General features: G+C 44.0%; 1 protein-coding gene across 1 annotated transcript in view; it reads left to right on the top strand.

Moving 5' to 3' along the window:
- LOC139063637 (zinc finger protein 235-like) overlaps window positions 1-21060 on the top strand; it is an 87467-nt gene extending 66407 nt beyond the window's left edge. Inside the window, exon 2 of the mRNA XM_070546071.1 lies at window positions 18943-21060. Coding sequence (XP_070402172.1) covers window positions 19164-20870 — 1707 coding nt within the window. The 5' untranslated portion in view covers window positions 18943-19163 and the 3' untranslated portion in view covers window positions 20871-21060. The remainder of the gene's footprint in view (window positions 1-18942) is intronic.
- Window positions 21061-23188: the final 2128 nt, after the last annotated feature.

Genomic DNA, 23188 nt, shown 5'->3' with positions numbered 1-23188 from the left:
CCCATATTTGTCCCCTCTAATTTAGTCAACATGACACCAAGGCACTGTCTTCATGATGCTGTAATGACCATTCAGATATGATAGCTTTCCAGAAAGGGAGGTGCTTTGATGCCATGGCGAATTCTGGCGTAACGCCATAACCTTACAATGTAATTTAATGGTGAGCTCAGAGGGGATGCTGAGTCAGGGTGAGGTGCAGACTAGGTGGCCATTTGTGGTTTCTGGTGTCGGGGTGGTTGACGTTTCTGTACTGCTAGATGTGCCTTAGTGCCCCGGACTGCCGGCCAGGCCGGAGCGGCGCAGAGCTGCGAGGGCCGAACGACGCTGCTTGCAGCTTTAATTCTTTCTTTTTTCTTATTTATTATTCCGGTGCCGCTTTGAACGTCTTTTTGGGGACCTTAACATACCCCAAAACTCACAATATTTTGCAACCTTGTCAGGCCTGGTGAAAAAATTTGATATTTTAAAGGTCCCAAAAAAATCGCAAAGAAAATGGCTGAACAGCGCCCACTACAAGGTGAAAAAAAACCCTCTCCATAAAGCTTAGTTTATCGTACAGTTATGAAATTTGGTACACTTCTAGTACTCATCAGTCGGCACAGAAAAGTCTCTTGCAACCATGGTCAATATCAAACAGGAAGTCGGCCATTTTGGGTTGAAATGGCGATTTTTTGCCGTTTCTGCCGTTTTTAGGGTCCGTTTCTGATTGGATTGCTTGATCATTTTTTGCACGATCGTCTCATAAATTGTGTAAAATTGTTCAGAAGGGATGGGTGAACAAAATGAGACAAGGATTCTGACTTTTCGTATATGATGAAGGGCGGGGCCAGGCCTCGAAGTATGACTGCTCGCCAAAAAAGTTTAAATTGCTATAACTTCATAACTGAAAAGAATAGAGTTACCAAACTGTCTGTGGTCATTCGTCATCCACCCACAAAGTAAATTGAATGGTCGGATGATGACATCACACAAGCCCCGCCCCCTCAGGAGCAAAAAGGTCAAGTTTTACTGTGAAAGGTCCCAAATTGCCCCATTTCACTTAATCACCACAAATTTGTAGTTGTTAACTCAAGACAAGTTGGGGTTGCTTGGCGTCTCTTTATGGGAGTTTTCGGCAGAGGGCGGGGCTGTGGCGGCGCGGCGAAGTCAGGCGTACCGCCGTGGCCTTACGTTTGCCGCCCATTTCGTCATTTCTAAAGATATCGTCACGAAACTTCTTGTGAGTGATCCTAGTCCGGCCCCTCAAAAAATCTGATGTCAACATCCGGTGGGTGTGGCCTATTTTCTGAAATAGCGCCCCCTAGGACCATTAAAACTGTCAGCCCCAAGCCATGCTTTGACTGAGGATTACGAAATTTGGTACACTAATGTGGTGTCTCAGGACCTACAAAAAAGTCTCTTGGAGCCAAGTGCAAAGTCGCACAGGAAGTCGGCCATTTTGGTCCAAGTACGCGATTTAGTGGTTTTCGCACACGTTGTTTGGAGAGTGATGCTCCGTCGCCCTTTTCACCAATCTCCTTCAGACTTGTGCTATATAATCTTAAGACATAGGGGGAAAAATTCAACCGTCGGATTTTTCAAAAGTTGAAAGGTGTGGGCGTGGCTAAGCTTCAAACTTTGACCTGTCGCCACGCCACTCTTTTTTTCACAGCTCCCTACTGGACTCCTTTTACCCAATCACCAGGATTCTGTGGCAAACAGCAGTAGACAACTTGAGGTTACCTGGTCTCCAGTACTGGCAGGTTTTGAATAAAGGCGGGGCTTTGAGAGCATGGCGAAAATCGCCATCACGCCATGGAAATACGTTTGCCTCTCATTTCTTCAGTTATCGTGATATCACTACGAAACTTCTGGTGAGTGATCCTAGTCTGACCCCCAAGAGAAATGGACAGCTGAAGTTTGTGGGCGTGGCCTATTCTCTTAAATAGCGCCCCCTAGGACCATTTAAACTAATAGCCCCAAGCCATGCTTTGACTGAGGATTACAAAATTTGGTACACTAATGTGGTGTCTCAGGACCTACAAAAAAGTCTCTTGGACCCAAGCGCAAAGTTGCACAAGAAGTCGGCCATTTTGGTCAAAGTACGCGATTTAGTGGTTTTCGCACACGTTGTTTGGAGAGTGATGCTCCGTCGCCCTTTTCACCAATCGCCTTCAAGCTTCTGCTATGTACTCTTTAGACATAGGGGAAAAAATTCAACCGTCGGATTTTTCAAAAGTTGAAAGGCGTGGGCGTGGCTAAGCCTCAAACTTTGACCTTTCGCCACGCCACTCTTTTTTTCTCACATGTCCCTATTGGACTCCTTTTACCCAATCAATAGGAATCTCTGGCAAATAGCAGTAGACAAGTTGAGGTCACTTGGTATCCAGTACAAGTAGGTTTAGAAAAAGGGTGGGGCTTTGGCAGCATGGCAAAAATCGCCATCACGCCAAGGAAATACGTTTGCGTCCCATTTCTTCAGTTTTCCTGATATCGCTACGAAACTTCTGGTGAGTGATCCTAGTCTGACCCCCAAGAGAAATAGACAGCTGAAGATAGTGGGCGTGGCCTATTTTCTGAACTAGCGCCCCCCTAGAGTCATTAAAACTGTCAGCCCCAAGCCATGCTTTGTCCGATTGATGCCAATTTAACAGAAAAACATCTTGTCAGCCAAAGCTGACCTCACTGGGATTGGGATGGTCACAGCGCCCCCTAGATAACTTTAACCTACAATAACTTTAAAAAACGTGGTCAGAAAAGCATTACAGTTGGCCTGTGTCATCACACCACCAGTGTGGTAAAGATAGAGTTTGCCCTATTGGTGAGACATGTAATATAATGGTAGGCTCAGAGGGGGTGCTGAGTCAGGGTGAGGTGCGGACGAGGTGACCGTTAGCGGTTTCTGGTGTCGGGGTGGCCGACGTTTCTGTTCCGCGGACGTGCCCTGTTGCCCCGGGCTGCCGGCCAGGCCGGAGCGGCGCGGAGCTGCGAGGGCCGAACGACGCTGCTTGCAGCTTTAATTTGAGTTTATTTTTTTCTGCGAAAACATGAAAGGAATAACCCGTTGTCCTCTTTTCTCTTCCTGTTTCTTTTCTTACATGTTTGTTAAGACTATTCTGGAGAAAATGGGCATCCAGGGGAAGGTGACAGCGATGACCAGCTTCTGGAGCTGATCAGGGAGGACATGAGACTGCAGAGGGAGGCAGAGCTGCAGAGGGCACAGGAGAGAAGGGAGAATTTTGACAGCTTTTTACTTTGCTAGAAAAAATGGTTAAGAAAGATTAAACATGTACATTTAAAAGAAATATCTAAATAAAATCAGTTCTGCATTAAACTCTTGAATTTTATTTTTGTTTACAAATGAGAATTGTTTACTAGAGGGAATCCGCTGGGTCTTAAAGTCTTAAAAGGTGATAAATCGGTTTTGGTCAAATTAAGACCCTTAGAAAGTATTAAAAACTATTATCACATCTTTGCTCAGGCTCAGCTAGTCGAAAGTATTTTCTCAGAATTAGCTCTCCAACAGTCAAGGAAATGATTAAAGATCTAAATAAAACTTCGAGCTCCATCGTTTAAAGTTCCTTCTCCCTTCTGCTCAGCGGTTCCACGGTTGCTAGGCGACAGAACGTTCGCCGAGGGAGAGGCGGGGAATTCATGAAGGCTAGGCCTGTCCAAATTCACAGCCGTTAACATCCGGTCTACCCGGCCGACGGAGGACCCAGCCCACGTCGGCCGAGTAGGCTGGGTCCTTCGAAGGATGCAGACCCTGAATTGAGACACAGCCTCTGAGTGAAGTGAGGCTAGTTTTTGTCTCTGCAGATATAAAAACCAACTCTGCATCAGTCACACGCAGCTAATCTCACTGTTGGGCAGGGCCGGATTATCATTGCAGGGGGCCCCTGGGCACTATGTGCTCTAGCCCCCATCCCACCCGGCCTCCCCCAACATTATTGTCACCCAGCAGCACTTTTTAGACATTTCATAACACCGTCAATATTAAAAATCGCTTACTTATGTTGATACAAAAGCATTTACCTCCAGGTCAAAATAGTTCAAAATAGTTTTATAACCTAATCACAAACACGTAGTCTGGCAACGCTCCATTGGCGGCTCTCGGTTGTGGAGCTGGTTCTACCATTGTCTTTCAAATGATCTCCGCATGCTACTGGACAATGAATGTGACTTTGGCCGTGTTCGAGTTGAGCTGCGCCTCGCCTGGAAAACAGACGAGAGCAGACGGAAGCAGCAGGGGGAGTGGCTGAAAGCCGGCGTTAAAGTCGGACAGATTTCCGTACATGTGTAGCTCGGGGGTTACGATGGCTGAAGATATCGCGTTAAGAGTCGGTTAGAGTTCATACTTGTTTAATTTTTTTTTTATTCTGGTGCCTGTTAGCAGCTGAAACACATCCTCACATGCTTGTGGATATCATATATTGTATGTGAAGACATGACTGTAATAATAAGTAAAGGTTATCAGCTGTAGCTTCAGTGTGCTCATAGGAAACGTGACAAAAGAAAACAAAACACATTTCTCTTTATGGCCTATATAGTTGTCATCATCAACATAAAGTGATTTACAGAAAACGTGAACAACTAACATTTCATGTTCTACCACCGGATGTTTGGATCAAAATGTGACCCAATCAGATCTTAGATCAGGTGAGAGCCAGGCGTTTCCCGTCATCCCCTAGGATGCGCCTTGCTCCAAAATCTGCGGCCGCCTTGATCTCACGAGGTTATCGTTGCCTACGTATGCATGACGTCAGAGCAAGTCGGCGTCAAGTCGGACACAAATCTAACCGGCATGCACTGCTCGCCGATCACCGCTGGTCTAATCTGCGCAGAACTGGCTCATCTCGCACACAGCCATTCTCTTGTTTCACTCTGTTGCATCATCCCACCCACCAGGCATATAGAGTGCCCTGATTGGCCCACAAAGCGGATAAAGCTCTGATTTGTTCACTAAGCAGATAGAGCACTATGACTGGCCCACCATTATGGACCAATCACAGCTCTTTGTGTTTGAAACCCCTCTAGAGAGCTGTGATTGGCCAGCCAGAATGCTGTTGGGGCTGCAGAGGTTCCAGTGGAGCGTTGCTAGACCAAACTTCACAAAGCAAGAATTTGGTCTAGTTCACTAGGCTAACAAACACTCATACCTGATGATTTTCCTATTGTGCCTCACTCATATGTCATTCTTCCTCTGTCCTCTCTCTTTTCTCCTCTTTTTCTGTCTGTCTTTTCCTCACAGTGATCCTGTCTTCTCTTCTGTCTGTAATAACAAAAATGTTGTCAATCTGTGGGACAGTGGGGGCGAGTGAGTCTGCTGTAAAAGAGATCCCACTGTCACACTACAACAAAAAGTAATGCGGAATTATTTGAGATTCTACAGTTATTGAAAAGTTTGCAAAAATGAAATATCTGCATGTTTTTTGTTTGTCTCCTATTTCCTTTCTCCTCTTGTCTCCTGTCTCCTTACTCCTCTTTTTGTCTCCTTGTTGGTCTCCTCTCTTGCCTTCAGAAAAACTGCTTTCTGGCATTTCTATTAGTAAATTCATTTACAATGTCATCAAAGTCCAGATTCCTGACAAGCTGAGATTCAATAGCCATCAGTGACAGTGCACTGAGACGCTGTTGAGTTTGTGTTGTTCTCAGTTCATTTTTTATTCTTGCCATTTGTGAAAATGATCGTTCCCCTTCACAATTTGTAACTGGTAGAGTTCGAAAGATCCGCAGGGCCACAAACACATTAGGGAAGATGGACTGTAGACTATTTTTTAGCCCGAAAACGATCCTGATACTGCTTATATTAAATAATCTATGTGGACTCTCTGGGGATTATTTAGAGCTGTGAGGCACAGAGCTCTGATCGTTGACGCGCTCCAGACAGATGCGTCCTGAGCACGGCCACAGTAACATTATCAAAGTCTCGCCACCTCAAAAACAAATTTAACACGCGATCGTTCATGTCGGCTCATATCCTTCATGCTTTCTGTCTTTTATTTGTGTCTGATGCATTTTGCTGCTGCTGCGGAGCGAGCGCTCATCACCTGTTTCATCCTCAGGAGACTTCTCTGCACCGGTGCGCACTCCGCTATGTTTGCAGTCGGTAGATCTTTTAGAACTGCAGTTCAAAGGTAACTCATGAGGTGAATATATATGAACCCAGGTAGCAGTTTTTCTTCAGGACTGAGAGGAGATGCAAGAAGATAATAAACAGGCAGGACAGAAAAATAGTCAAATAAAAACAAGTTAGTTTTTGTACCTGGTGGCAACAAACAGACACCACTGAAGGTAATCAGAAGTGAGGAACAGAAAATGAAATGATTCTTTCAGTGTTTAGATCAGCAGGAACTCTGAGAGGCTGCAGGCGCATCAGTGAGTGCGGCCGCTGCGGGGGGTGTGTGTGTGCAAAAACTACCATTGTTAAAAGAAATGTGTGTTAACTTAGAAAATGTGGACGCAATTTTAATAACTTCTCAACATTTTTCTCCAACGTTAAAGAAGACAAAACATGAAAAACCCACTTTTTTATCCATTAACACTGTGTTTCACATTTTAAGTGTCTAAGTGAGCAAAAAGGCTTATATTATTCACTAGAGTTGCTATTTAGATATTTAATAATTAAGTTTTGGGCATATTTGTATACCCGTTCAGTTTTTCAAAATACCTAATACATCAGAAATTTATGTCGTCACGATAACTACCAAATATGGTCATGGTAGGGCTGCAACAAACGATTATTTGGATAATCGACTAATCGGATGGGGTCTCGACACGATTAATCGATTACATGGGGACATTTTTAAAAACTGCTAGGGAAATGTTATTTCTCTCCTTCCTTCACTTTATTTAACACAACATTATTAGAAAACAGTTCAATAGCAGAAAAACGACATGACATCACCTAAATTGTCTTATAAGGTGTATAGACAGAGACCCTAAGCTACACCTATCTGTGACCTAAAATGCTTGGTCCAAGTTAAACAGCTTAAAGAGCAAGTCAACCCCTACCAGAGTCTAACTCCACTCCCACTTCATGTTTGAAAAATGCAACAAATGCTGTTGCCTGGCTGGCAGACCAAGAGGGCGGAGCCGCTAACAAATACACACACACTAGGGCTGGGCAAAAAATCGATTTAATCTATTTATCGATTTTGTAGTTTAAAAAGATTTTTATTTCGCAAACTCGAATTTTTTGACACTAAAGTTTTTTTCAGACTTTTCCGCTTTTCGTCCTTGTTTTGTTGCCGTAGCGCGATATGAGCCAGCCGCCGCCAGCCTCTGCCTACACAGTCAAAACAACATGGCAGCGGCAGCGTGTAGCAGAGAACTGCTTCCAAAGAAAGGCACAAGTAATTCCGTAATTTGGAACTGGTTTGGTTTTGATCTAGCAGACGAAACACAGACGAAGCCTTGCTGCAAAATATGTTTCAAAACTGTTGCTACTGGAAGCAGCAGTACAACAAATCTTTTTCAGCACCTGAGGAATAAACATCCCGAAGAATGGGAGAAGTGCAGCCGGCTCCGCAGCGACAGCGGCTCCTCTAGGACACCTGCTAAAAAAGCAGACTACACTTCCTGAGAGCTTTACAAACTGTGTACCTTATGACAAGAATGGAGCGCGATGGAAAGCGATTACAGAGGCGGTCACTTTTTATATTGCCACAGACATGCTGCAGATTTACTCTGTCGAAAAGCGAGGCTTTAATCACTTGCTGAAAGTGTTGGATGCGAGGTACGTTGTCCCCAGTCGCAAGTATTTCGCCGATGTAGCGCTGCCTCACCTGTACAGTACAACCCGGGAAAAGATCCGCAGTGAGCTGGAGGAGATGCAGTTCTACTCAGCCACAACGGACCTGTGGTCCAGCCGGACAATGCAGCCATATCTGAGTCTGACGGCTCACTACATCAACACTAGTTGGACTCTACGCAGCATCTGCCTTCAGACAGCGTATTTCCCCAACAACCACACTGGTGAAATAATTGCCCATGGCTTAAAAGACGCTCTCAGCTCCTGGGGACTTTCGGAGGAACGACTCATCTGCATGACAACTGATAGTGGCACCAACATCATAAAAGCTCTTAAGGACAACAACTGGCCCAGCCTGCAGTGTTTTGGCCACAGACTCCACAACGCTATAGGTAAGAGTTGGTGTAAAAATAAATAGGTGCACATACTTGTACATTGTAAAGCACTGTTTGCTTGTAATTTAATAGCCAGAATATGGTATATATTTCAACTGGTTTACACACAGACTGGGTTACATAAATAAACCTGACTTTTCCTTAATCTGCATTATGCATTAAACTGTGTTACAGCTATTAAAATTGTGATAAAAGTACAAAACAATTGTAATGCAGTTTAAGCTTGGCGTGACAAAAAAATATACTAAATGTCTTTTCACATTTATTTCAGAGAATGGTGTGAAGGATCCAAGGATCGATCGGGCCATAGGGGTCTGCAAAAAAGCTGTATCCGCCTTCTCCTACAGCTGGAAAAAAAGGCGAGACATGACAGAGGTGCAGGCTGAGCTTGGACTTCCCCAGCAGTTTTTGATCTCAGAATCCCCAACTCGTTGGGGGTCTCGTCAAAAGATGATTGAGCGCATTCTTGAGCAAGAGAAGGCAATAACTCGTGTCCTGGGTGCAGACAAGAAAACGCGTCATCTTGTTCCCACGTGGCAAGATTTGGAAGTATTGGAAGCCACCAACAAAGCAGTGAAACCTCTCCAGGACTTCACTGATGCACTGTCAGGGGAGTCATACGTATGTAGGTCAGTGTGTCATGCATCAAACCGGTGCTGCATTTGTTTAAAACAAGTCTCCTCCTGCCAGAGGAGGAAGATTTGGAGCTAACAAAAACAATCAAAGCTAACATCATGCGTTACCTTGAAAGTAAATACTGTGATTTGGAGAAAGAGGAACTTTTGGACATGGCCACACTTTTAGACCCGAAGTTCAATACAACCTGCATTGATGCAAGCAAACTGGAAGTTGTCAAAAAAGAGCGGTGTCTGAGAACTCTGCTCTCTGCAACTCTACCACAGAGGAAGCTGGGCCCTCAGCTGTTCAAGAGAACACCCCGCCAAAAAAGAAAATGACTCTTGGTGCCTTCTTTAAAAAATCTGCGCCATCCACCACGCTACAACCACAATCTGAGAAAACAAAAATTGAGACTGAGCTTGCAACGTATTTACTTATTCTAGACATTGAGCCAGACACAGATCCTCTTGAATGGTGGAAGCTTCATCAGCCCAACTTTCCAAGGCTAAGCTTACTGGCTAAAAAATATCTTTCTGTTCCAGCCACTAGTGCCCCCTCAGAGAGGGTATTTAGTGTGGGTGGAGGAATAGTTACCTGCAACCGGGCCTGCCTTAAGCCAGATGTTGTGGACAGGCTCATCTTTCTTGCAAAAATGTTTAGAATGAGCATGCACAGTTTTTCAGAGATCTAACAAGCACATATTTTGTTGTTATAAACGTTTACAGATTTGTTCATTCTTTGAGCAGGCTATATGTCTGCCACAGGCTTGTTTCATTTTTATATTCACACTATACTGAGATTTTTATTTTTTTTGTAATTTTATATGTTACAAAATTTTTATTAATGTGTTTTCTTGAACAGAAAATTTAAGCTACTGTGAAGCTGTTGCACTTTTGTTTAAACCTGGGTTAAAGCTTGAAATTGTTGAATGACAGAGCCTCATTTACTTTTTGTTTTGGGATTCTACGCATTTTAACTCTTGAGGACAATCATAGCAATAAAGTTGCACTTTTGACACTATATCTGATGTCTGCAGCCATTTTTTAAGTGCATTGGGGGGGAAAAATCGAATCGAAACTCGAATTTTTCTTAAAAAATCGAAGGTTTTTTTGGGGGTAAAATCGCCCAGCCCTAACACACACTCAGGCTCACGACAGCATTGTGACATCATAATGTACCAGTTTACATCATAGCATACTTCTTAGCCAATAGCGGTGGCAGATTTAAATTAAAATACAGTGCAGAGTTTTTACCTGACAATGGCACAACACTGCCAGTTTTAGGCAGAATATTTAAATTTTAACTAAGATGCACTGAAGTGCCAAATTATTGACGACACGTGTCTTCAGCACGATTAGACACTCATTTATTTAGTTTATCAGCAAAAAAAGTTTATTTGGGCGTGACTTGCTCTTTAAGGGGAATTCTCATCTGTTTTGTTTGATCTCATCTGTAGACATTTATTATAATTGGGGATGTCAAACAACTAATTTTTAAATGTAATTAAACATAGGCTGTGAATTAATCAAAATTAATCACTATTTCCAAAAAAGACAGAAAAAATACCAAATAAAACAAAAGTAAATGAATGCCATCCTCCTTGCGATGATGCCCTGGGCAACTGTCATAAAGTCACATCAAGAAATGCTGCTGATCATTCCAATGATCCCAAATAGACTCACATTAGGCCACATGAAAGCAAAAGAACCCAAAATATATTAACCAGTATATAACTGCACTCTCACAACACGCCTGCAGCAACAGTTAGGACTCCTCCCTCCCTTTTAAAAGCGTTTTCGCTTCAGAGGACATTGTGGTTGTAAAACCACATGCTAGTAGTCTGGCCCCGGTGTGATCAACCAGTTTCTGCGGGAATGTGACGGCGGAACCGGTTCAAAGCAGTGCGAGTCCCCCCCGTTTATCTAATAGCGTCGTGTTTACGATATTATAGACTTTTTTTTTACGAGCTTAGGGCATGTCTAGCGTGTGTAATAATCCGGGGCTTGGGTGAATCACTTTTGAAAAGTTTTTAACTTACCCGGACACAGAGCTCTCTCCTTCCTCGCTGATGATTCCGATGCTTGCGTTTAAGATGCTGCATCATCACCGTAGTACTCCCGTGCCATGCTAAGTCTGACCTACAAATGTTGCAGGTAACGAATGTCTTCGCCTGATTTAACTGAAAATGCTCCCAAACTTTAGAAGTTCTTACTTTTTTGGGTATCGCTGCTTCTGCCATGTTCCTCTTCCAAACACCTGCCGGCTCTCCCTCGCGCTGATCTGACTTGCTCCGGTCTGCGCCATGGTCTGTGCGCAACGGCGGGCGGGAAGGGGGGGGCTTTTGGAAGAGTTGTGCGACACAACGAATCGATGACGCAATTCGTTGCCAACGCTTTTTAGTAATCGATTTTCATCTAATTTATCGATTCGTTGTTGCAGCCCTAGTCATGGCCCTCCGGCTAAACACAGAGCCAATCTGTCATTTTTTCTTCTCGCTAAGGTTTTTGTAGTCCTATTGGAAAAATGCAGAATGTCTGGTTATTTTAGCCACACACAGCTCAGAACTGTTCCTCGTTTTAAAGAAGGGTGGTGTGGCAGTATTTAAACCCAAGAGCTGATGACACTACTGCACGTTCAACACATGTCTTAAGGCTGTCATTGCCACTAAATGCACTATGATTTATTAACGTGTGACTGTTCAGTTAAACAATGTTGATTATATATTTCTTCATCAAGTTGATGCAGTGATAGCTTGATCTTGTTGTATTGTTGTTGTGTCCCATTTTTTTCTGCTCTTTCTGCAGGTCCAGAAGCAGACTCTTGTTCATTATTGTTTATTTTTGTGGAACACCCCCCCCCCCCCCCCTCTTCCCACCTTTTGTCTTTACCTTTCTCTTTCACCTCTATCTCCGTGTCTGGTAGGAATTACAAAGCATTCAAAAACAATAACAATAAAGTTTTAAGTATCAGGCGTGACATTAAAAGCAGACGCTTTGATGCTCCACCTGAGAGTAAATCTGTAAGGCTTGTTACCAGCATTCAGACAACAATTCTGTTTGCTTCACAGCCAGACAGGACACGGTAAAAAAATGAAAAATAAATTTTTAAAAAGTCTCCAAAATGTCCGCGCCATGTTCTCCAATTTTCTAGAGTTTTGTTTTAAGGCTCGTAAATGAGAATTAAACCAGGGAGCCTACTTCCTGTCCCTAATTACCTTCTTTTTTTAAAGGGGCAACATCATCTAATGCCACACGTAAAGAGGAAGTAACATTATGAACTAAGGCATCAATTTGTGAGGGGCTAGAAATGAAAATATTGCCTTCTGCTACGTTCCTCTGAGATGCTGAGGACAGTAAAGATGGAACAGTTGATTTAAAAGATGCAACAGCGTTGTCAGGTAGACACCGACTATAGTGAAGTTTACTTTCATGTCTCGAGAACTCAGTTATAAAAAACTCAAAGGTTATCAGAAAGTGGTCCGAGAGGACTGGATTATGTGGAAATATTGTTATTTCCTCACACTCTATGCCATAAGTCAGCACAAGGTCTAATGTATGATGGCAACAACCAACAAATTATTTTACACCCAGCTTTCACAATTGAAGTACATGAAGGGATGGATATGGTCAGAAACAATGCTCAGGTAGCCCGTGGCATTTAAACCATGCCCAGTTGGCACTAAGGGGTTTAAACTGTGCCAAGAAAACATGCCCATACATTACACCTCCACCACCAGCCTGCACAGTGGTAACAAGGCATGATGGATCCATGTTCTCATTCTGTTTACACCAAATTCTGACTCTACCATTTGAATTAGGGCTGCAGCTATCGAATATTTTTGTAATCGAGTACTCCATCGAATCTTTTTTTCGATTAATCGAGTACTCTAATAAATTACCCTTTTGTGTTTGTAAACCTTTATATCATATATTGATGAGCCAAGATGGCGCCGAGTATGGCTGCCTCGTCGCGAGCTCCACCAAGTTCCAACATTACACGCTCCATACTGTACATTAATGCCACTGTTTTGCACATACCAACCTCTGTACATTTTATATCTCTTATCTTATTGTTTACTTTATTCATTTGTATACTTAGATTAGCCATTTTTATATTTTACTTGTTTTTACATTACTGTATTTTTGCACAACTCTGTTGCTGTGAAGCTCACACACAAGAATTTCACTCGCATGTACTGTACCAGTGTACCTGCACATGTGACGTGACAATAAAAGTGATTTGATTTGATATCAAATAGCATGTTATAATTATGAAAGACCTCTTAAAATGAGCAAGCAATTGCCAGTTATTCTTCAAGTTTTATTCAAAATTAGTTTGCAAAACTTCAGCACTTCAACTTTACTTCACAGTAAACAAATGCCTGTGCAAAAAATAAGTAAACAACCTGAGCCGATTTTCCCCTCGTGCGAGAATCTGCTAGCCTGCAAGCCAGACAAAAACTAGGAGAATAACGCTGCGAGCGGCTGCGGCCCAAACAGAACCAGAACCGCTCACGGCGCAAACAGCTCGCCGGCTGTTTCCCTATTAACACACGTCCGTTTTAATTTCCACACTTTTTTTTCTCACACTAACAAGGATTGCCAAAAGCATGTTTGCTGTGGTTTTGTCAAATAATACTGATCACAAAACATTTATTTACTTTCTTTCGTTTTCCTCCGCCACTCATAAATACCCGTGTCCTCCTGCAGAAACCCCGAGGGACAACAGACATCAATAACACAATAAAAAATCCAACGTGTTGTGTAAAAACTGCTATTTTTTAGCACATTTTAAGTCCGACGTGTTGCTACCAGACGTACGGTGTGAGCTGAAACTGAGCGCTACAAACGAAAAAGTCGCAGAGTCCGCAGAATATATAGAAATACAGGCTAAAAAGCATTATCTTGTAGAGTCTCCGAGTCTGCCTGCAGAAGTGACATTTACAGGTGCTGCAGCACGGAGGATGTGGTGTTTTGGTAGGCTAAATCCATTTTACAGTATTTAAACTGGACTACGTTTTCTGCCTTACGACGTGAAAAATGGCCCCACAACTTTGACATTTTCTGTCTTTTTCGCCCTCCACCGGGGTCTACGTTGTCCGCCATGGCTTAAGAGAAAGTTAAGTTATATTCGCTACTCGCGTGTGCATTCAGTCCAGTGGGCATGTGCGTCACTTATTTCGGTCCGGGTGAAACATGACCCCGGGCGACTGAAAAGCCATGAATTAATTAAATATGAATTAAACGAATCCTCGAGGCAGAGAATTTGACTCGAGGATTTTTTGTACTCGAATTATTCGAGGTACTCGAGGAATCGTTTCAGCTCTAGTTTGAATCTCTGAGCAGTAATGGAGACTCATCAGACCAGGTAACATTTTTCCAGTCTTCAACTGTCCAGTTTTGGTGAGCCGGTGCAAATTGTAGCCTCTTTTTCCTATTTGTAGTGGAGATGAGTGGAACCCGGTGGGGTCTTCTGCTGTTGTAGCCCGTCAGCCTCAAGGTTGTGTGTGTTGTGGCTTCACAAATGCTTTGCTGCATTCCTCGGTTGTAACGAGTGGTTATTTCAGTCAAAGTTGCTCTTCTATCAGCTTGAATCAGTCGGCCCATTCTCCTCTGACCTCTAGCATCAACAACCATGCCACGCTCAAAATAGCTTAAATCACCTTTCTTTCCCATTCTGACCTTCAGTTTGGAGTTCAGAAGATCGTGTTGACCAGGACCACGCCCCTAAATGCAGGGTGGTAGAGACGTATGGAGACGGTCGTTCTGAGACATGAGACTGTGTGTTTTTAGTGAACATTAATGCAGGAGTGTGTAAAAGAGCTCATGTTTAATTAAAATTAAATAAAATATTTATTTAACTTGACATGAATTGTAATGCTTGACTGTTGTGCTACAGCCATGGGAGGAACATTTTGGGTCCCAGCCAGATTCTCTGCTTCCCTGCTGCTCTCTCCATCATCATGCTGCTCCTTGCTCTGCCTCTCCACTTGTCTCTCCTTCACTCACCTCCTCCACTTCAGCCTACTTGTCTAATATATTAGCCACATGTTAGATTCCCTTCAGTCACCAATAGGAACGTTGGAAATATCACACGTATCACGGTACAGATCACTCAGAGGGGACTGGGTCACGATAAAGAACAATGACCATCTTCATCTAACGTTACCTCAACATCTTCCTCGGCTTCCTTCCTCTTCTGAAAATGAGAGCAGAAATGAGTCTCGGTGGGAACATGACCCGACATTAAGCTGTACGCTGTTGCCGATCTTGAATTATGCATTAATGACAGACCACATTGACTACGGCCCTGACTACGTAGATATTTTCTATGTTTTGGCCTGTCATCCACACGAAAACGGAGTTTTTTCACACAAAAACGGATCTTTTTAAAAACTCCGGCCAAAGTGAAGATCTGCGTTTTCTCCGTTTTGGGTGTCTGCGTGTGGACAGACAAAACCGGAGTTTTAAGGTCCGCAACGTCACTTTTTTTTTTTTTTTTTTTTTTACCGTGTCCTGTCTGGCTGTGAAGCAAGCAGAATTGATGTCTGAATGCTGGTAACAAGCCTTACAGATTTACTCTCAGGTGGAGCATTAAAGCGTCTGCTTTTAATGTCACGCCTGATACTTAAAACTTTATTGTTATTGTTTTTGAATGCTTGTAATTCCGACCAGACACGGAGACAGAGGTGAAAGAGAAAGGAAAAGAAAAGGTGGGGAGAGAAGGGGGGGGGGGGTCCACAAAAGTAAACAATAATGAACAAGAGTCTGCTTCTAGACCTGCAGAAAAAGACAAAAAAAAGCAAAAGGGCAAAAAAATGGGACAACAACAATACAACAAGTTCAAGCCATCCCTGAGTCAACTTGATGAAGAATTATATAATCAACATTGCTTAACTGAAGAATCACGATAATAAATCACAGTGCATTAAGTGCCCACCATAGTCTTAAGACCTGTGTTTAACGTGCCCAAACCCATACTTTTGAGAGCACCATGTGAGCACCTGTGTGTGTGCACGCGCTTGTTTATGTAAGGTTTCTCTATAGGAGCATCCAACAGAGAGTGTGAGGGACCACAGATCCGCCCCCCAAAGATGCGCAGGAGACGGGGGGAGCTCCAAGTCTCAGAGATCCAGGCGCTGCCCCAGAACACAGGAACCCCAAGGAGACTGCAACCAGAAAGGCCCCCGCCCCCCTCGAGAGGCACAGAGGATCGCCCCGGGGGGCCACAACCAGCAGCCATCAGAGTCCCGGGAGACATCAGCGGCAAGCCCTCAGGCCCACCCGCAGCCTCCCACCCCCTAGCCGGCCGAGCCCGGGACCCAGCGACCTGGGACCCAGGGGCGACCACCCCCGCCGGGGACCCAGCAGAGCCCAGGGACCCAGACCCCACCAGGCAGCCACCGGGATCTATCAGACAGATGCCAAAATCTTAAACCCCCAGACCCGGTTGCCACGAACACTCAGGCAGACCAAGGCACAACCCCTCACTCCAGGTGTGGCAGGGGGAGGGGAAACGAAGATCTGTATCATCAAAAGAAGTTCTAGGAGAGGGGAGGAGTCAAAGGCCCCACCTGACATATGCAGTCATACACAAACACAGTCACACACTCCCTCCTTCATGCTCACACATACACATACAACCAAAGACTTACAAAAATGCACGCCGGACACCCACTCATGCTCCCCATACACACCCTATTCACTCTGGTCCTGGTACTAATCCACATGGGGTACAACCATTACCGGTTGCAAGAGTTCGACCCATTCTACTGGGGGTGCTGTTGAGCAGGCTCCCCCGCCCAATGCTGATCACAGCAACCCACCACCCCTGACCCCAACCGGATCTCCCTCCTAGCCTCCAGCCCCAGGAAGCCAAGCGACAACAGAGGTGTGCTAAGACCCCTAGTCTCCCTCCGCCTGCTCCAATATAGTGTTGTGTGATCATGAGGTATATTCCATGGCTGTGGTGAGCGGGCAGTGCGGGCATCATCCGGCCTATGCCAGTTGATGCCACCGCACAACCCCACTTACACCCTCAGCTCTCAGTGTCTAAGTGCGGTTTGAAATTGGAAGTGGGCACCGGCACCCGGGAGGAAGCTGAGATATCCCCCTGCCAAATGCCGTTGAATGTGCTCACTCCCAAGGCCCTAAGTGTGTGTTTGTGTGGAATGTCGTCAGTGGAAGTGTATAAGGTGCAAATAAAATTGGGGGGCAGGTTGCCACAGGAATGCGGAAATGGGGTCCATACCCACACTCCCTGACTTGCCCACCCCCCAATGTCCTATGTGTATGTTTGTGTGATGATGTGAGGGAGCAGGAGGAGAGAAACATGCGGGGATGGGGAGGAATGGCTGGTTGAGCTTAGTCCTCCAGGGAGCCAGCTCCCCTACTGGCCCCAATAGGCACCTCTGTTGTCAACTGGCACCCAGGGCATGGAGACCCCAGCCCATCCTGCCAGGGCTCAAAGCAGCAGCATTACAGAGCCTCACGGAGCCCGAGGGCACCAACCCAGCCCCACCCCAGCAGAATATCTATGCCCATCCCTGCATTTGCACAACTTCCAGAATATATAAGACATGGGACATCCAGGTAAGGTTGGGTCCTCCCCCTCCTGGACCTCCCCCTCCTCTGTGATGGAACGGCAGAGGAGCCAATGTCTACCTGAGGCCCCCGAACCCGGGCCAGGCACTGCTGCTTGTTCCTGCCTTCTTCCCGGCAGCATACCTGTCAGGAACCGACCCCCAAGGCCTCGCCCAGATCCCCACCCGGGGCCGGCCACCCCCAAACCCCGAGCCCCCAGGCCCCCACCCAGACCCGCCCAGGGGCAATGCAGCTGCCAGGCAGTGACCCATGGCCGCCGCCAAGATCCCCAAGGGGCCCCACTCACAACCGCCAGTAGTCCACCCCCCGAGGCAACCCAAGCACCTCCAGAGGGGGGCAACATGTAAAGAGGAAGTAACATTATCCCAGACACCCCCAGTGAACCCACCTCCAGGGAACATCCAGATACTCCAAACTCAGACCCCCCCCCCCCCCCCCCCCACACACACACACACCATCCCGCAGGACAACATCAACGGCCCCCCACCCTCGCTATGTGATGGAACCGATCAAAGGAGCCCAGAGAGATTGATCTGAAGTGGAAGCAGAGGCTAAATCAAGTGTAATATGATCTAACAAAAGATTTCTATACTGGTTAATGCAGAGAGTTTCTCTATTTTTCCAATTCAAGAGGATAGTTTTCTTAGCGATGCATATGGCAGTCAGAACCACGTGAACCAAAGATGTTTTAATCGGGACATCGTCCAGGTTTCCCAGTAAACAAAGAGAGGGAGTGGTTGGGATATGACATTTCAGAGACTTTGACAGGTCACGCTTGTGCGTAATCATAGAAGCTTCCTGAGCTGAAGATGTGAGATTCTGGGCTTCTTCTCAGACGGCTCCTGGATGCGTCGCCACATTGGAGACAGGAACAAGCGCTATTCAGCCAAAGTTTCATAATCAGAGAACATTTTCTAAGTGACAAGTCTCTTTGAGAGACAGGGTTTGGAAAACACTCGCTTCAGTGGGAGGAACCTTCCCGCATGCGCTCTGGTTCTGAGACGCGCTCCAAGCCAATCTCCACAACTTCAGCTTGCTGTGCACATATGCGCTGAGAAGTGTCCAGCTCAGATGTTCAGATGGGAATCTTTTAGCTACATCTGCGATGTGCTTAACAAATAAAATGTCAGTTCGTCTGCTTGCGCCAGGGTAATTCTTTCTATTCTTTCTCCGTCAAAATAAACGGTCAAATCCGGAAACTATCCGGTCAACACAACACAAGCCCTGCTTTTAACTGTTTTGTTTTCGTGTGAAAATTGTTGGAAAGAGATAAAATTTAACTTGATTACCACCAGAGCCAGTGCGCCGTCATCTCCGTGACGGTAAATGAGGGAAAAACAAATTGATCGGATCCTGCACGTCTTTTAACACATTGGTCAGGATTGACACACTTTGTTTTCATTTAGTTGGTTAAAAAAAAAGTCGGGCTCGGGTCGGGCTGGGGCTCCACCCCCTCGAGCCGGGCCGGACACGGGCTCAGATTTTAGGCCCGTGCAGGGCTCTAGTTAGCATGAAGCTGGTTTTCACAGGTCTGAACTAAAAATGCCTTCTTCTAACGTAAGGTTCCTTTCTTCCACCTTTTCTCTCCCTGTAGTTTTCTTTAACTCGTGAGAGCAGCGAACCGCACAGAAGCCGGCTCCTTCACACACAGGGAGAAACGGCAGTACTGGTTTTTCAAAGTAAAATACATTTTAAAGTTTTGTTATATTTGAATTCATTTTAAACTCTGATAATTCATTCTCTGTAGTTTTGTGTCAGTTTAAGGAAGAAGGAAGAGCTCCTGAAGAACTGAGGCCTCCTTTGAACCAGAAGGACATGGAGCCCCTCAACATGAAGCAGGAAGAGGAGGAGCAGCTTGATGAGATTAAAACTGATGCCACCAACATTTCATTCTCTGCAGTTTCTCATCAGGTTAAGGAAGAAGGAAGAGAAGTTCTGTTGTCACAGTTTGATCAGAACCAGCCTAAAGACAGAGATCTTCCAACCAACAGCACCACTGACCAGATGAAAGCAGAAAGTGGTAGACAGGACTGTGGAGGAGCAGAAACTACCAGGAATCCAGATATAAATCTTTATGAATATGATTCTAACTTTTCAGAGACTGAAGTCAGCAATGATGAAGATGATGACCAGGATGGCAACAATTCTGACTGTCAACTGAAACTCTTGTCAGATTCTGAGCCAAACACCAAAGATGATAACAAAGACTGGAAGGAGAGCAGGTCTTCTAAATCACATGTTAAGGCTGTCAAATCTTTCAGCTGCCCAGAGTGTGGTGAACAGTTTCTCCATGAGCGGTCTCTCCAGAAACACATGAGAGTGACAAGTCATTCAGGACTGAAGTCTTCAAGCTGTTGTGTTGATAAGAAACGTGTTAGAGTGACGCAAAATGTAGCCTCTAGCAGGAAAGTTCAGACAAAACTAAAATCATTTAGTTGTGACGACTGTGGAAAAAGTTTCAGCCGCATATCACATTTAAACATTCACATGAGCGTTCACACAGGACATAAGCCTTTTGCTTGTGAGCTCAGTGAAAAAAGATTTAGTGTAAAGTCAAGTTTAAACAGACACATGACAGTCCACACAGGAGAGAAGCCTTTTGCTTGTGAGCTCTGTGAAAAAAGATTTAGTGTAAAGGCAGGTTTAAACAGTCACATGACAGTCCACACAGGAGAGAATCCTTTTGCTTGTGAGCTCTGTGGACAAAGATTTACCCAAAAGGGAAATTTTGACAGACACATGAGAGTCCATACAAGAGAGAAGCCTTTTGCTTGTGAGCTGTGTGAAAAAAGATTTAGTGATAAGTCCAGTTTAATCAAACACATGAGAGTCCACACAGGAGAGAAGCCTTTTGCTTGTGAGCTGTGTGGACAAAGATTTAGTGATAAGTCCAGTTTAATCAAACACACGAGAGTCCACACAGGACAAAAGCCTTTTGCTTGTGAGCTGTGTGAAAAAAGATTTAGTGAAAAGTCCAGTTTAATCAAACACATAAGAGTCCACACAGGACAGAAGCCTTTTGCTTGTGAGCTTTGTGGACAAAGATTTACCCAAAAGGGAACATTAGGTAGACACATGAGTGTCCATACAGGACAAAAGCCTTTTGCTTGTGAGCTGTGTGAAAAAAGATTTAGTGAAAAGTCCAGTTTAATCAAACACATGAGAGTCCACACAGGACAGAAGCCTTTTGCTTGTGAGCTATGTGAAAAAAGATTTAGTGTAAAGTCAAGTTTAAACAGTCACATGAGTGTCCACACAGGACAGAAGCCTTTTGCTTGTGAGCTTTGTGGACAAAGATTTACCCTAAAGGGAACTTTAGGTAGACACATGAGTGTCCATACAGGACAAAAGCCTTTTGCTTGTGAGCTGTGTGAAAAAAGATTTAGTGAAAAGTCCAGTTTAGTCAAACACATTAGGGTCCATACAGGAGAGAAGCCTTTTGCTTGTGAGCTCTGTGGACAAAGATTTGCTCAAAGGAGAAGTTTAAACTTTCACACGAGAGTCCACACAGGACAGATTTAATGAACATAAATAAAATATATATTCTGGGACTTGTAAGGGTGTTGAATGACATGTGCTACTGATCTGGAAGCTCTTTTAACTAAAATGAAAGGCAGCAGTTTTATTAAATGTTTTGTTTTTGGAGAAGAAAAGTTGAAAATGAAATGTTTGTTTGCCACTAAAGTGTTTCATTAAATCTCTTTGTTCACTATTCAGTTTGTTCACTGTTTCTGGAGTTTAAACGTAAATGCTGATGTTTTGCAAAGTGAGAAGGCTCGCCATCAAAGTCACCAGATTGATCCACTCGTGTATCTGTCATGCAAATAAACCTGATCATAAATTAATACCTATATTATCCATATTGTTTGACATCCAAATACAATTGGAAACTGATTCACAGTTAGCAAAAGTATAAATCTGGTTTTCTCAAAAATCAGACTTTTGTGCAACAGTTATTAACCAGAATATGTACAATGAACTGTTTTTAACGTTTTTCAGGTAAAATAGTGCAAACTAATTTGAAATAACAGCATAAGAATTCCTCACCGATTCCAGAGTTCATCTAGCTCCACTGCACGGTGTAGCGGCTAGGGATGAGCGAGTACACCACTATCTGTATCTGTATCTGTTCAACCAACTAAATTATCTGTGGCTGTGTCCGAATCCACGGGTAGGATGCTTGTGAGAGCGCATTTTGAGGTCGATGACGTCAAAGCGCAGCGACGAGTACTGTCCGAATTCCAAGAATCCTCATTCTCGCGTCCTCAAACGTGTCCTCGCTCCACCCACATTTCGAGGATGGGTCTGATGGATCCTCACAGGAGCAAGGGTATCCCAGCATGCTTTGCACGCCGGCCGCTGGACTCGACACTCTCAACAACGGCGGACGGAGCGGGACAGCAGTACAGCTTAAAATGTAAGTTAGTTAAAGAAAAAGCGGTCAAAAAAATAAAATACGTGTTTGGGCACTTTTGGTTTGTGTTTTATATAAGATCTAATACCGCAAATTGTTTTTTTTTTTTTCATGTAATTTAAGGCTAAAACATGCCCCACCGAAAACCAGCTTGAATGTTTAATAGGAAAAAACCCACCGTAAACTAGCTTGATCCCAGCAGGCTTTTTAAAAGAAAATAGCGGTAGAAAACTAAGCTGAAAGCGGTTCTGTTTATAGACATTTGTTGTTTGTATAAGTACATTTTAAGCAGAAATCAGCGAGAACGAGCTTGTATGGTGGTCCCGTCATAATTCCCGTGTGTGTGTGTGTTTATTTAGCGAATAAAGCTTCTCATCATTTGTTTTAAGGTTAACACCCCACCGTAAACTTGCTTGAAAGTCTAATAGGAAAAAACTCACCGTAAAAGAGCTTTTATCTTATGTAATCGTGTAACGAACGCCAAAAATAACGAAAACTAAGTTTAATGTTCATTTAAGTTAATTTTTAAGAAACCACATTACTGATTTAATGTTTTTAATTTCATTTTAGGCGGAAAAAAACACAGAACACAATTTTCATCTCCCATGTTGATAAATTAAAATATTGTTTATTGCATGTTTTATCAACTGATTTATAATCTGACTTTGTTCTTCTATTACTCTCTATTCTCATCCAGAACCAGTACCTTTAAGGAGCATCTGTAATTTCATTATGCCCACAGTGTTCTCTGTTGTTAAATGACAATAAAGCCTTGTAATTCTAATTCCCTTTGTCTGTAGGACTGCAAGTATCCAGGGTCAGGAGAGGGAGTCAGCGGAAAGCCCACTGCTGAAACCTGGCCCTGGTTTGTCCCATGGACGAGGTGTTGGGACAGAGGCCTTCCACTATGCATCCTGTCCTTATTGCTTCCATTCCCGAGGACACTCCAGGGCCAAGTGCAGCAGTGGGTGAGACAGAGGACAGGGAGAGTGGTGGAAGGAAGCCGGACTCCTCATAAGGGAGAAAAAGGAGAAGGGCTGATGAGCTCCTTGACCTGATCAGGGAGGACATGAGACAACAGAGGGAAGCGGAGGAGAGGAGAGAAAGAAGGATGGACAGATTTTTAGCATTGATGGAAAGGATGGCAGAGAAATGGGGTTTTGTTCTTTTAGTTTCTTCTGGTTCAGGTTCTATATATGTGTTTGAATGTTTTTGTTATTTGTTTAAATGTAATAAAAATTCTTTTAATTGATAACTCTTTTTTGATCATTAACAGTTTTATTATTCAGTTTTTAACAAGTAACAACATAGTAAATAAATTGTAAGGGAACACTGTAAGGAATAAAAGTAAAGATAAAAGTAAAATATATACAGTAAACTTGGAAAGCAGGGAGTCTTTGGTGGTGTTGCTAAATCTACTAAACAT

This window comes from Nothobranchius furzeri, chromosome 2 (genome assembly GCF_043380555.1).
Source record: "Nothobranchius furzeri strain GRZ-AD chromosome 2, NfurGRZ-RIMD1, whole genome shotgun sequence".
Taxonomy (NCBI): domain Eukaryota; kingdom Metazoa; phylum Chordata; class Actinopteri; order Cyprinodontiformes; family Nothobranchiidae; genus Nothobranchius; species Nothobranchius furzeri.
This window is presented reverse-complemented; position numbering and strand designations above follow the sequence as displayed.